Source organism: Telopea speciosissima, chromosome 3, assembly GCF_018873765.1.
Source record: "Telopea speciosissima isolate NSW1024214 ecotype Mountain lineage chromosome 3, Tspe_v1, whole genome shotgun sequence".
Lineage (NCBI taxonomy): Eukaryota > Viridiplantae > Streptophyta > Magnoliopsida > Proteales > Proteaceae > Telopea > Telopea speciosissima.
Genome location: NC_057918.1, coordinates 29,803,729 through 29,818,406, shown reverse-complemented (window position 1 = coordinate 29,818,406; position 14,678 = coordinate 29,803,729). Strand labels below are relative to the sequence as shown.

At 38.9% G+C, this 14,678-nt stretch overlaps 1 protein-coding gene across 1 annotated transcript; it reads left to right on the top strand.

Moving 5' to 3' along the window:
• The first annotated feature begins 7,608 nt into the window (after positions 1-7,608).
• On the top strand, positions 7,609-13,538 carry LOC122656295 (probable phospholipid-transporting ATPase 4). The gene is made up of 10 exons (XM_043850780.1): positions 7,609-9,575; positions 9,679-9,789; positions 9,937-10,213; positions 10,301-10,389; positions 10,526-10,613; positions 10,766-10,975; positions 11,107-11,232; positions 12,113-12,211; positions 12,341-12,532; positions 12,633-13,538. Exons 1-10 carry the CDS (start codon positions 7,759-7,761, stop codon positions 13,302-13,304), a joined length of 3,681 nt encoding a protein of 1,226 aa, XP_043706715.1. The 5' UTR covers positions 7,609-7,758; the 3' UTR covers positions 13,305-13,538.
• The last annotated feature ends 1,140 nt before the right edge of the window (positions 13,539-14,678 follow it).

The window sequence follows — 14,678 nt, the reverse complement described above, 5'->3', positions numbered from 1 at the left end:
TAATCGTTGTGCCAAAGCTCGCCCTGTTTCAAAAAAATTTACAAACTGGAATTATCAAAATAGTCTAGCAGGGAGGGAAAGTATTCCCAAGGCCAGTCAATCATGCTATTCTTCAATAGCCATCTTGAAAGCTCCAATGAATCTGACCAGACTTCTACTCTGTTGCATCCCTTCGACAGTGCTCCATATAGTCCTTGTTCCAATCCTCTTGTCTTTGCTTCTTAGGAGCTACCTGCAAATCCATAGTTTGCATATGCCATTACAATTTTTTTTTCCAAAACATATATATGCCCAACCCACTTCTTTGATGATCCATAGTAGATAATCCTACTAGATTGATTATTAGAGGGTGAAATGAGTCAATAGCAGGTTCAGGTTGAGGCATGGAAAGTAATTTCAGATCATTCACCCCATCTAGTAATGTTTGACATAAGAGCAATGGCCGATCCAGGTCTTGCCCTGGTAGGTCGCTACTCCCTTGGGAGAACTGCATCAGGAGCTTGATCGGTGGTTCAAGTCTCCCTATGGGTGCCATATTTGATCCCTTGTGAGTCTTCTCCTTGCCTCCTTGTAGGGCCTTGATGGCCAATCGGCCCTTGATCTGGCTTCCATGCTTGAATAGCAGAGTTTCTAGAATGCCATAGGAAATGAGTAATAGAAAAACCATATAATAGAACATCAGTCTCTCTTTTAAGGATGTAAGGATTAATGAGTAGACAATGAAGAAGATGGGAGATGTCTTGAGCCCTTAGGTTTTCTGTCGTAACCCTAGGTTTAGCAGCTCAAATCCTTTTACAGAAAGTACACAACAGGAGTAGGTTCTAATCTGATTCAGGTTCAGTGTTGCAGAAGGGACAGATAAGGAAGATTGGATAAAAGGATTTGCTTTAATCTAGTAAGGATCCCATTGTGCAATACCTTCCAACGTAAAAGTTTAAAAGACAGTTTTCCTCCACCCATAGACGACGGTTCATCCACCATCCTATGGTTTTAGTATGTTCCAAAATACCATCTCGATACCCATTCCCGCCCTCTCCGGCCCCACGTGAATGGGGAAAACTCAGTCCAAGTTTAAATTTTGGATGTAATATAATGTTTTCTATAAAGAGGATGAGAAGGGACAATGGCCGGAAGATGATAATATGAAAGATAGGGGATCCATGGCTCTTTCCAAATGTCCACAATCTTTCCTATCCCAATCTACCAACAAATCAATGCTTGTAGATCAGGTAAAATGTTGTAAATGTTGTTCCAAATCCAAGAATCTCTCTTAGTTAGAGAAGCCAAAAGATGAGGAATGAAAATACCTGGCTTTGAGAACTTTGGCCTAGAGTTGATTGAGGTTTGATAATAATCTCCACCCCAACTGAATCAGATTGTGTAAAATGTTATTCCTGCACTTTTGAAGCTACAATCCAAGGTTGGATTCTAGGTTGGACAGTCTTCAATGACGAAGGAAAGCAAGTCTGTTGTGAGTATATCTTATGCACCTTCCTCTGCTAGTATCTATGGATTTCTCGCAATGATCTCATCTTTGCAAGGAAAACTTGGACATCATGTGATGTTATTCAATTAGCTGAAAGGGCTTTCTCATAATTCAAGCAAGCAATGTTATATGTTCAATCAACCATGGTAGCAAGTAACAACTACCACACCAGAGTACACCATAGAAGCCGGCCTCGCCACTATTTATTAGATCTACATTGGATGACATTTTGCATCTGCAAACTTACTTTGTTTCTTGTAATTTTCTTTTTGTTCCAAGGGAGCTCAACAATTTAGCTGACCAATGGTAAGGAGGGCATTGTCTTTGACGTGTCAAACAATTTGATCCATAGATTCAGGCTTAGTGTTGTCCTCATCCATGAGCTCATCACTGTCAATTTGAAGAATGAATTCTTTATTTACCCATAGAAAAATGACTTTCAACTTTTTGAAAATATTTTTTTATTTATTTAGTAAATAACTTTTATAAATAAAACAAGGGCAATAAAATAAGGTTATAACTTTTTAATTCACCTATTTGGTGACAACAAGATGCATTCATAAATAAATCCTCTCATTCTATTGAAAATAATAGCTTAACATTTTGTCAGCTTTTACCTCTAAATATTAAAGTATTTTTTTTGGGTAGAATATTAAAGTATTTAATTCTAAAGAAAAGTATAGTACTTTATTAGGATGAATAAAGAAAGAATCTTTTGATCAATAATAAAAAAAAAAAATTTGATCGAGTTTCTCTCCACCCACGGTGAATGGGATCCTATTCACCACCGGGGTGGGAGAGAGCAAGAATGGTTATTGGGAGAGTATTTTGAAATATACTAAAACCTTAAGAAGGGTTTGTGAACCTATAATGGTAGGTGAACCCTCCTCAATGGGTGGAGAAAAACTTTGTTCAAAAAATAATAAGGGAAAAAGATCTCTGTTCAGGAGTGTGGCCTACGCCAGTACTCTCTTGAGTCTATCCCTCTCCTCCCCATGTGAAAAGACACCGCTACCACCTTGTTTTAAGGAAGAGAGAGCTAGACTCATGGGAGTGCTGGCGTAGGCCACACTCCCGTACAAAAAACTGTTTCGCAAATAATAATAAAGAAATAACCGAAAAGTTAGTAAAGGTTTTCTTGGACGCCTCCGTCTCCTATGGAAATCCAGTGAAGCTTTGATTGATTGTGCACTTGCGGGCTTATAGTGTAGTTTATGATTTTGAGAATGCATGAATCTGAACAAGTAGGTGACTTCTCTGCTTTGAATAATAGGATTGGAAGCGTAGAATTAACTAAAAGAGACCTTCATTCAATGCTTTCCTCTCCCTTTAGATGTGGCATCTAGAACTATCCCTGCAATGCACATTTAAAGAAGATCCAAGCTGAGGCTCTAATCACTATAGTTATAAATGGAGCAAACAATCCAATTAACCGGCTCTTAGATCAGAGTATTCTTGAAAAATTAGGTCCAGTTTGATGCATGACTTGTTGGGTTATTCTTCTGGTGCGTTGTGTGATCAACGTATTTCTTTAAAACTTAAAAGAAAATTGCATAGGACAGTCATACGACTAGCTATGATGTATAAGGTAGAATATTGAATTTATAACAGAGATGAGAATATTGATATGAATGTGTAGCAAAATTAGGAAAGATGAAGTAAAGAATGATCAAATTAGAGCTGATTTGGGATAAACTCCGATACATGATAAGCTACAAAGAGTCACTTGAGGTGGTGTGATCATGTTCAACAGTGGCTTATGGATACTCTAGTACGAAAGAGTGATTTGATTCAGATTGAAGGAACAAAAACGGTTAGGTGTAAAACTAAAATAACTCCGGGAGAAATGGTGAAAAAGAAACATGCATAGATTTGGTTTTGTATCAAATACAACCACAAATAAAACTGATTAGAAGGAATGGATCCATGTAGCTAGGGGCCTACATGATAACACTTATGTTTCTTTGTTTCTGTTTTTTTTTTTTTTCCCTAGGAACAAAGAAATAGTAGAAATCTGTTTGTTGACAGTGATTCATTTTTCTGTTCCTGGGAATGAACCGGGACAAAAATCTAACTAGGAAATATAAAAACAAAAAAGCTCCAATTTGGAACTTCTCTATTTCATAAATAAAATAGAGAAATAAGGGGGGGGGGGGGTTAGACTCCACAGCCATCACCACCACCATTACCACCTCCACCGCCACTATTGCTGCTACCATCACCACCTCCACCACCACCATTGCCACTACTACCGCCACCATCACTACCTCCACTACCACCACTACCATTGTGCCACTACACCACCACCTCCATTGTCACCACCACTAAATTTTTGGGTATTCAATGGCATTTTAAAGAAATTAGCGAAATAACGAAAAACTAGTGCGCATAACAAATACATTTATGTTTCTTTTCTAGCATAAAAATAAAATTTACTAGCGTTACCAAATAAGTTTTTTTTTTGTCAAGAAATTTGGCCCAGTAATAGAAATACAAAAAGTTATTTTTGAAATAGAAACATGGCCCAGAAATAGAAATGTTATCATGCATCCCTAGACGACCCCATTTTGTTTTTGTTGTTGTTATTGTTGCAGGATTAGTCCATAACTAACTTGGTCATCCAGCTTCATTTGTTGAATCAATTCTCGCCAATTTATTTATTTTTAAATATATCTAATACCATTAAAGTTATTAGACTTGAAATGGAATCCGGATCAGATAAGCCCAGCCGATTCTGATTCTGATTCTGATCCAGCTTGAAACAACTTGAACCCTAAAAACCCATCATGGACTGGCGAAATCAGAATATAATAGATACGATTCATTTCCAAAAAAAATTATTACTGCTTTCCTCGTTTTCAATCAGGACCCTAAAGTCATGGTGGCGTGTGTTTGACACATAAAAAATGTCATATTCTTTCCTTTTTCGCTTTCCCCAAACGCGTCCATTCAATAAGTTGGTACGAAATGGACGCTTCTCTTTATCTTTTTTTGTCCCGGAAATACATGAGAAAGTGACAAAAAAGACGTGGTCACGGAAAAGGAATTTGAGCACTTTGAGTCTTTGACACTACCAGCTGAACAAGCTCTGGATTTTGAATTTTTATTGGAGGGAGACACGGCAGCATTAATATATAAAGGAAGAGAGAGGGAAAGCGCTAGCAGCAATCAAACTATTCCGTGTGCTAACGCGTCCCATGCAACCAAGCATTTGGTCCATTTCGGCATCACAAACTTTTTTCTTTTGTCTTTTCACTCGAACCCATATGTGTTTCCGTAGATCTTACTGTAACGGATTTGTCTGAAAAATAATAAAAAATAATGTAGTAAGTTTGATTATTGGATTTCAATGGAATGGTATGAAGTATGAACCAAGGTCTTACAGGCTGGAGGAGAGCCAAATTCTACATCAAGGAATTGATAACAGTATCGGTCTTTGTTGATACTGATATAGATCGTCTGTATCAAGTCAAATCGAATCATTTTTTAATAGTTTTACCTCGATAAGAACCGTTCCAATGATTTCATATTGATTGATGTTGGATTGCGTACAACGTTTCGATACCAACACTTAGAACCATGGTCTAAACAAACCAAATCTCAAATGTTAGGCTCCAATTCAATAATGGGAGAGGATTCCCTTGGAGCCCTGTATACTGATTCAGGCGAATCGGAGGGAAGGGTTACAAATCTATAAAATAAGGGGTTGGAGGAGAGAGAATTCAAACTTATTGCATACTCTCACATGTATCTCCATGCTTATCTATTGGTATTTCAACCCTATTTGGATTTCTCTTAAAGTTTTTCAATACTTTATTTTGTCTCTTGGAAAACTTTGTTTAAGAGCAAGGGCTTGCTGCCAGGCTGCATGACCCTTGTGCTAGCGTGAGGTCAATGGGATTGCATGCATGAGCATCCAAAGGGAAGGGCAGGCCGTAGGACGGTCATTTCACTTCTCCATGTGAGAGGGCGTAGGGGGACGTTGCCAAACAGTATTCTTTTTTCCTTTTTCTTTAATATCCATATAAGAAAACAAGTCCTTTTTAATGACTCAAAACAGATTGGGAGAAAGATTACTACATTGCCCCTGGATAGATTCTTTTATATCCTCCTCACATAATAAACAATGGGATCCACACTGATATTTCTCTCTTATTCTGGTCATATAGGGCCCATATAAATGATGCCAGTTTACAATTCTTCATTGGTTCTAATATGCATATTCCGTCCTACATTGCCCTTGTTGGAAACCCTCTCCCAAAGAGATTTTATGAGAGTTGGTTCCCCTAGAATGACTTACCTGAATAATTCCATTCAAATTTATTCAATAATTGGATTTTCTTATTGACATTTAGAAGTCAAATAATATTTTCAGCTTATTTTTTGGCCTTCTCAGTTCAACGCATTCTCTCTTTCAATAAAGGTAAAATTCTGTCACTTTTAAAATAAGTGATATAACAAATTTTGATAACAGTCTATTTAATTGTAAAAATTCGAAGGGAAAATAAGAGACATGCTACCTGTAGTTGATCGCACATGTTGTCTCACAATCATTGACATTCTCTTTTCTTTTTTCACTTAATAATCAGTCCCTTCTATGATAAATCAACACCTATCGAAATGCACTGTCTCCCTCTCCCATTGGTTTGACATATATCTTACCTATCTTATGATCCTTTTCGTAATTTCAAATTAAGGAAACAGAATGTTGTTTACTCATGTGATTCTTGTGCCCAGACATAGGAACGCGTAAAAAAATAATGTCTTGTTTCCCATGAAATAAAAAAACGTATCTATGTTGGTACTCGTGATAAATGTCCATTCGAAATGACCAAAGATCCACCTATAACAGAAGCTTGATGGGAGAATCTCCCGTGCACGTGTCGAGTCCAAAAATAAAAACATAATAAGACAAAATCATGCTATTAACGTCCCAAAATGCCATTCTTTTAATTTTTTTTTACAAAAAATTCAAATTTTTTACCTTTTTTTTTTCAAAAATTTTCAATCAGACAGTCCTGTCGATAATTAGGGTGCGGTTAGATTTTACAGGGTGGGTTCATTATGGAGGTGCCACGTAAGACAATGTGGGACCTCAGCTGAGGTGGCACAGGTAACTTTTTCGAAACTGTTTCTTCAGCCTATGGTGTTCTTTTTGCCAGTTCATCTTTGGGAGGTCAACTGGTCAAGGAGGAAGAAATTTTCTCAAAATTAATTGAAAATCAAGAAAAAGTATCATAAATTTGAAAACAAAAAAAATATAAAAATAGGTTTCTCCAAAAAATTATAACTGATCGACCGGGAAATACTGTAATTGGTTCGGACGGGAAAGAACCCTATTCTCGCTCTCTTCTCTCTTCGGGATCCCGAAGCTCTTCGCTCTCTCTCGTTGATATCATTGGAAGAGCTTCGATGTCGATTATTCTTTAATGTAGGTTCTTCTTCGAAGACCTGCTGGTGGTTTTCATACTTTCGTTTTCTGTCATGGCACCAGGTACATTTCGTCGTTTTCTTTTCTGTGTTCAGAGCTGGGTAGAAGCCCAAACCTTTTACGCTGCTGTGTTTCTGTACCAAATAATGTGCGGATTTATTTGATTATATTAGAAATTTTTAGCTGTAGCTTCAGGTTGTAGCAGTATAATTCTTTTGGTTTTTTCTTCTTTTTCTTTCCCACCTCAATTTTGAATAGTTCTGAGGATGTCATTGTCGTCATTAGGAAATTGGGTTGTAATCGGAAGATATGGATTTAATTTTCAATTGCGAATTTTGATTGCTATTTTGTCTGGAATTGTAAGATTAGATTCGGGGAGAAAACTGGGAATGGTGAATTTTGAGTCTCTTTTTCTTCATTTGTTTCGCTTTTGGTTCTCTTATACTGTTGGAAGAGAAATTGCTTTGAGATAAATTTTAAATTCTAATTGTTTCGTTACTTTTCTTAGCGCAAAATTTCTGAATATGGAAATGCATTAAAAGTTGTCATTTGTGAAGAACAAATGTTTATGTTTATGGTTTGAGGACATTGGATTTTGAATGGACAAATTAATTTGGATTGTTGCGGTGGGTTTGAACTTTATTTTCCGTCCATGAATTCTGTTTTCAGGTTATTCATTGCCACAATTCTTCGCACCCGCCTATGGAATTCAGTTTTGATGGAAATTAAGATATGTGCGGCAGAAGCACCTGGGGTTTCTGCAGGGTCTATTAATGAGCTTTGGCTTTCCATATGGGTGCCCGTCGAATTCACTCCAGCTGACCTGAAAACATAAAAAAAGATGTCACCAGCAGGCAAAATGAGGGCGAAGCTCCGATGGAGCAATATCTACTCATTTGCTTGCCTCCGTCCACAGGTCCTAGAGCCGGAGCGGCCGCTTTCCCTCAGTGGGCCTGGTTTCTCACGAGTTGTATACTGCAACCAACCTCGTATGCACCAGAGAAAGCCTCTGAAATACCCATCAAATTATATATCCACCACAAAATACAATATCATCACCTTCCTGCCCAAGGCAATCTTTGAGCAGTTCCGGCGGGTGGCAAATCTCTACTTTCTAATGGCTGCAATTCTGTCACTCACACCCATTGCTCCATTCTCTGCTGTGAGTATGATAGCCCCACTAGCCTTTGTTGTTGGTCTCAGTATGGCGAAGGAAGCTTTAGAAGATTGGCGTAGATTTATGCAGGATATGGAGGTCAATTCCCGAAAAGTTAGTACTCATAAAGGGGATGGTAGTTTTGGTTACAAACCATGGCAGAAGGTTCGAGTTGGAGATGTTCTAAAAGTCGAAAAGGACCAATTTTTTCCTGCAGATTTACTTCTGTTATCATCTAGCTATGAAGATGGGATTTGCTATGTGGAGACTATGAATTTGGATGGTGAGACAAACTTGAAGGTCAAGAGATCTTTGGAGGTAACATTGCCCTTGGACCAAGATTTAGCTTTCAAAGATTTTTCCGGAATAATCACATGTGAAGACCCAAACCCTAACCTCTACACTTTTGTGGGTAATCTTGAGTATGACCGTCTGGTCTATGCGCTTGACCCTAGTCAGATTCTCATTCGAGATTCTAAGCTCAGAAACACTGCTTATGTGTACGGGGTGGTAATATTCACTGGCCATGACAGCAAAGTTATGCAGAATTCAACAAAATCACCCTCCAAAAGGAGCCAAATTGAAAGAAAAATGGATTACGTCATCTACTTCCTTTTTACCCTGCTCGTATTAATCTCATTGATCAGCTCTTTAGGCTTTGCAGTGAAGACGAAGTTTGACATGCCAAAGGCGTGGTACTTGCAACCAAAGAATACCACAAATTTGTATGACCCATCAAGGCCTGCATTGTCAGGCATTTTCCATCTGGTCACTGCTCTTATCCTCTATGGATATTTAATACCCATCTCACTCTATGTTTCAATTGAGGTAGTGAAAGTTTTGCAAGCCATGTTCATTAACCAAGACTTGCACATGTATGATGAAGAGACTGGGAATCCTGCACAAGCACGAACATCAAATTTGAATGAGGAGCTAGGTCAGGTTGACACAATTCTCTCTGATAAGACTGGCACTTTGACGTGCAATCAGATGGATTTCCTCAAGTGTTCTATTGCTGGTGTTTCTTATGGTGTATCTTCCAGTGAAGTCGAAATTGCTGCAGCACAGCAGATGGCTTTTGACTTTGATGGGGAGAATTCAGAACTTTCTGGTGTCCCCATGCACAACAGCAGCATTCATGATCCTTGGGATAACAATAGGGTTCATGCTGTGGATTCAGAGTTTGAACTAGAGACTGTTGTTACGTCTAAGGGTGAAAAGGTAAAGGGATTCAGTTTTGAGGACAGTCGCCTCATGGATGGAAATTGGTTGAAAGAACCCAATGCAGATGCCATTTTGTTATTCTTTCGGATATTGGCTGTTTGTCACACTGCAATTCCTGAGCCTAATGAGAAAACTGGCAGTTTCAATTACGAATCAGAGTCACCAGATGAAGGAGCTTTTCTTGTTGCAGCTAGGGAGTTTGGATTTGAGTTCTGTAGACGGACTCAAACAAGTGTTTTTGTCAACGAAAGATATCCTTCTGCGCACCCAATTGAGAGGTTAGGAGGACATCAACAGCTTTACTTGGATTAGTTGGGAGCTTTTTTGGGTTACTTATTTGGATTCTTGGCATCTTGTTTCTGTCTATTTGAACATTTTCAGGGAGTTCAAAGTCCTAAATTTATTGGAATTCAATAGCAAAAGAAAGCGAATGTCTGTAATTGTCCGGGATGAGGATGGGCAGATTTTTCTTCTGTGCAAAGGTGCAGACAGGTTGGATTATTCTACTCATGTAGTTCTTCTTTTCTTCAGAAGAACCGGTAGCAATCTATTATGCTTTCTTTAATTCTTGCTTGCCTTAGAACCACATGAATGTGTCCTCCTTCAAGTTCTGATTGCATATTTCCTGGAATCATACAGCATAATTTTTGATCGCCTAGCCAAAAATGGAAGAACATTTGTGGAGGATACGACTAAGCATTTGAATGAATATGGAGAAGCAGGGTTGCGGACATTGGCACTTGCATTCAAAAAACTAGAAGAGTCTGAATATTCTGCTTGGAACAGTGAGTTCCTCCGAGCAAAAACTACTATAGGTCCTGACAGAGAGGCTATGCTTGAAAGCGCCGCAGATATGATGGAGAGGGATCTGATTCTCGTTGGTGCAACTGCGGTAGAGGACAAACTACAGAAAGGGGTAAGCTTGGCTGTTGTACTAGAGCCATTATTAAATAGAGGTTCTTTCAGTCATTTTCATCTTTTCATCTTTAACTCTTGTCAATAGGTGGCGCAGTGCATAGATAAACTGGCACAAGCTGGTCTCAAGATCTGGGTTCTGACAGGCGATAAGATGGAAACTGCAATCAACATAGGGTTTGTACCTTCTGCATTGCAAAAGTATTCTCAATCTGCATTACTTTTGGAAAGCTATAGCCATTGGCTAATAACCCTTCACCTCTTGAGAGGATACGTTGGATTACTAAATGACATTAGGGTTTATTTGTTGCAGATATGCGTGCAGTCTACTCCGTCAAGGCATGAAGCGGATTTGCATAACAACAATGAATACAGAATTGGTAGGCCAAGATGCCAAGAAGGTATGAATTATGTTGATGTCTTGGCATTGTTCTGAATGTCTTTGAAGTCAAAATTACACATAGTAGCAGATAAACTCACACAACCTGGAGAAGATGAGTACTGGAAATTGATTTCATGTTAGGCATTTTTCTCATCCTTATTTCCTCAGCAGGCTGTGAAAGAAGACGTTTTGATACAAATTACAAATGCTTCCCAAATGATTGAGCTGGAGAAGGACCCGCATGCTGCCTTTGCTTTGGTTATTGATGGGAAAACTCTTGCCTATGCTTTAGAGGATGATATCAAGCATCAATTTCTGAGTTTAGCTGTTGACTGTGCATCTGTAATATGCTGCCGGGTCTCACCAAAGCAGAAAGCACTGGTACGTTCAACTTTTGTTTTCATTTGCATAATAGAGATTTCAACCAAAATGTTGTTCATGTCCTTATTTTTAGATAGATAATAATCATATAAATGAAGATCTCAATCTGCTTCATATGATTTGGGTTTTAGGTGACTAGATTGGTAAAAGAGGGAACTGGAAAAACAACTCTAGCAATTGGTGATGGTGCAAATGATGTTGGTATGATTCAAGAGGCGGACATTGGCATAGGTATCAGTGGGGTTGAAGGGATGCAGGTTTGTAATATATCTAAGAGGCTGTTGTCTTAAAATGAATGTGATGAGTTCATCTTCCCACCATCTTGTGCTTTGTACGCATGCAACATGCATCTTTAATCAAAAGATTTAAGAAATTTTGTCTTTTGATTATCTTATTTCCTTTGGAACTATGTATAAATTTATTCCAAATTGTTGGTGTTGGCTATACGAATCGTGTTCTGTCATCCCACTCAATCTATGGTCATATCCTCTTTAAAGTAATCTGTCGTGCATTTTTTTGTTACCTCATCATGCTTCCTTCTTGGCCTCCCTGTGGTCCTGTAAGAGCTTTCAATTCACACCATGTCGCTACTTACTGGTACTGGTGTGGTCAATGATCTTCATTGACCGTGATCAAGCCATCTGTCTACTTTTCTCATTTATCTCCTACAATGCTATCATTTGCTTGAAGCAACTCTTTTTTTGGTGACTATTAATTGAAGTTTTGAACTGCTTTATCAAACATCAGTCAGCTATTATTCTATGAGAAGCAATATTAAGTCCAGAGTTCAGTTTTAAATATTCTTTTCTATTCTTTTTGTTTAATTCCTCCTCTGCCATGAACATTTTGTTGCCTTTTTCCCCCCTTGATCTTATTCATGGACATTAGTGACTAGTGCCTAAAGATTCGTTGCCGCATGATTGACCCTTTAGAGCTGTTCGATCCTGAAATAAATTGTCTTAAAGAGCTGAAAGATTTCTTGTTGAATCACCTGCAATTAACTACTAAAGATTTTTAATGATTTGTCCTTGTCAAGGCTTCAGTGAGAAGTTGACTATGAATCATGGTCCTGCTCTTCAAGTTCATTCATTGCTTCTGATAGTACTGGTCAAGTGATAAGTTTATAGCTTTTTGCAGGCTGTAATGGCTAGTGACTTTTCCATTTCCCAGTTTCGGTTTTTGGAGCGGCTTCTTGTTGTCCATGGGCACTGGTGCTATAAGAGGATTGCCCAGATGGTAAGGGTAGAGTTGCCATATTTTCCTTCTACGTTTTCTTTTCAGTTGACATATTCATGCAATTGCACTATAGATTGTGCCTTTTTTTTGGCTGATTTATGCCCTTCAAATTGAATTGATTGTATTCAGATATGCTACTTCTTTTACAAGAATATAGCTTTCGGCCTCACCCTCTTCTACTTTGAGGCATACACTGGATTTTCTGGGCAGCCAGTCTATGATGACTGGTATATGCTACTGTTCAATGTCATGCTTACTGCATTGCCTGTCATTTCACTAGGAGCTTTTGAGCAAGATGTCTCTTCTGAAGTCTGCTTACAGGTTAGTACCGAGTAGGAGTTCCTTCAAGTTTTGCTTCATCTCACTTGAGCTGTTATCCATTAATACCTATTCATACACTTTATTTATTTTTCTTGGGCAGTTCCCAGCTCTGTATCAACAAGGACCTAGAAATCTGTTCTTTGATTGGTATAGGATATTTGGGTGGATGGCAAATGGTCTCTATTCATCTCTCGTCACCTTCTTCCTCAATATAAACATCTTCTATGACCAGGCTTTCCGTGCCGAAGGTCAGACTTCGGACATGGCTGCTGTAGGAACTACAATGTTCACTTGCATCGTATGGGCCGTAAACTGCCAGATTGCACTCACAATGTGCCACTTTACATGGATCCAACACCTCTTCATCTGGGGCAGTGTCTTCACATGGTACATCTTTCTTATCCTCTATGGAATGGTCTCACCACTCATTTCCGGTAGTGTCTTCAAAATATTTGTGGAAGCTCTTGCCCCGGCACCTATTTATTGGTCTGTCACCCTCTTGGTAACAATTGCTTGTAATCTCCCCTACCTGATCCACATTTCATTCCAAAGATCCTTCCACCCCATGGACCATCATGTCATCCAAGAAATCAAGTACTACAGGAAAGACGTGGAGGATAAACACATGTGGAGAAGGGAACGATCCAAAGCAAGGCAAGAAACCAAGATTGGGTTCAGTGTGAGTGTGGAGTCCAAGATCAGGCAGTTGAAAAACAAGCTGCAGAAGAAGTATTCTTCTCTAAGTGTGCAAAATGTAATCACAACTTCATAAGGATGCCCATTGCTTTTATTTCCCACCCTTTATTTTTTTTTGTTAGGGTTTCATGGCTCATCCTCCTTTTTTTATTCTCCTTCCCCCCCCCCTCCATTTCGGTTCTCCTTAGTCTTCTTTCAGTATTATTTTTCCATCCCGAGTGCATAGTGTTGGCGCAGGTCCCCATTATAGCAGAACACTGAAGTTGTCTGTACAATATTTATAAAGCTTAAGAGTTGCAGCTTATGGAAATAGTTGATAAGAAAAGATTCTTGAGCCGCCTGGCAGGGTACATGATCACCTCTATGTCTAACTCTCTCTTTCCCACATGAAATGACCTTGCTACTTTCCTATGTATGATATCATTTTGTTGCACCAGATTGCTGCATCCTCCAGCACTGCTACCGTCTTCCTAGTTGATACTAGGTCAATTCCGTTGCTGACTCTACTTTCCTTGAACAATGCTTCAAAAAGTTGAGTCCGTTGGATCATTTAGGCTGCAAACAATAGTTCGGTCGGATACGGGCGTATCACAATTTCAAAAAAGTTTTGGACTGGATGCTCATCCGACTGTTAAGCCCGGAATTTTAAACTCAGACCCCTAGCAAGTAGCAAACCTCTTAACTCTTGTAGCCTTTACTGGTTTGTTTAGGGTGAATCCCCACAGACTGAGTTTCCCTTCACCCACGGTAAAGAAGGAATTCCTTCACTTCCTCCTCTACCATGGTCATCAGTGCTAAGGGATTGTATTAGGAAGGGTATTTTCGAATTTGTAAATAAGGGGTGGGAGTGTAATGATGATACAAGACTCCAATCATGGGGTAATATCACCAATGAACTTCGGTTTGAAGGAAAACTGTCCTTTATGCCACTAATGAAATTATTAAGGGTAACCATGCTTTTATGGGGGCAATTGAATAGATTTTTGCCTTTGTAAGATGGACAACAGTCAACATTGACCAATTAGTACTTCTTTATCAAAAAAAAATAGACCGACTTTCCCCACAATGAATTCTTCACGATGGGTATCGGTTTTGTCGGATACCCAAGGGAAAGGAGTCTTTCAACCCTAAACAATAGGCGGTGGAATTCTTTTTCTCCCCCATTGGTGAAGGAAAACATTCACCAAAAGAAATTAGTAATTCTTCTCTCTAATTCTTTGTTTGATGATAAATTATAGGGTCCTCCTATGTTTGCTCTTCACTTGCATAGTAAAATATTACACTTTAGTATCTACCACTTGCCCATTCATGTGTAGTCATGTGGAAGATAGTAAAGCATAACACTTCACTAAGAATAGTGAAATGAACCCCAAGGGACACCGCAATTGACAAGGGATGAGGCCTAAGGAAGCTGAAGGTCTTGAGTTCGACTCCGCCTCCCCCCTTGGGG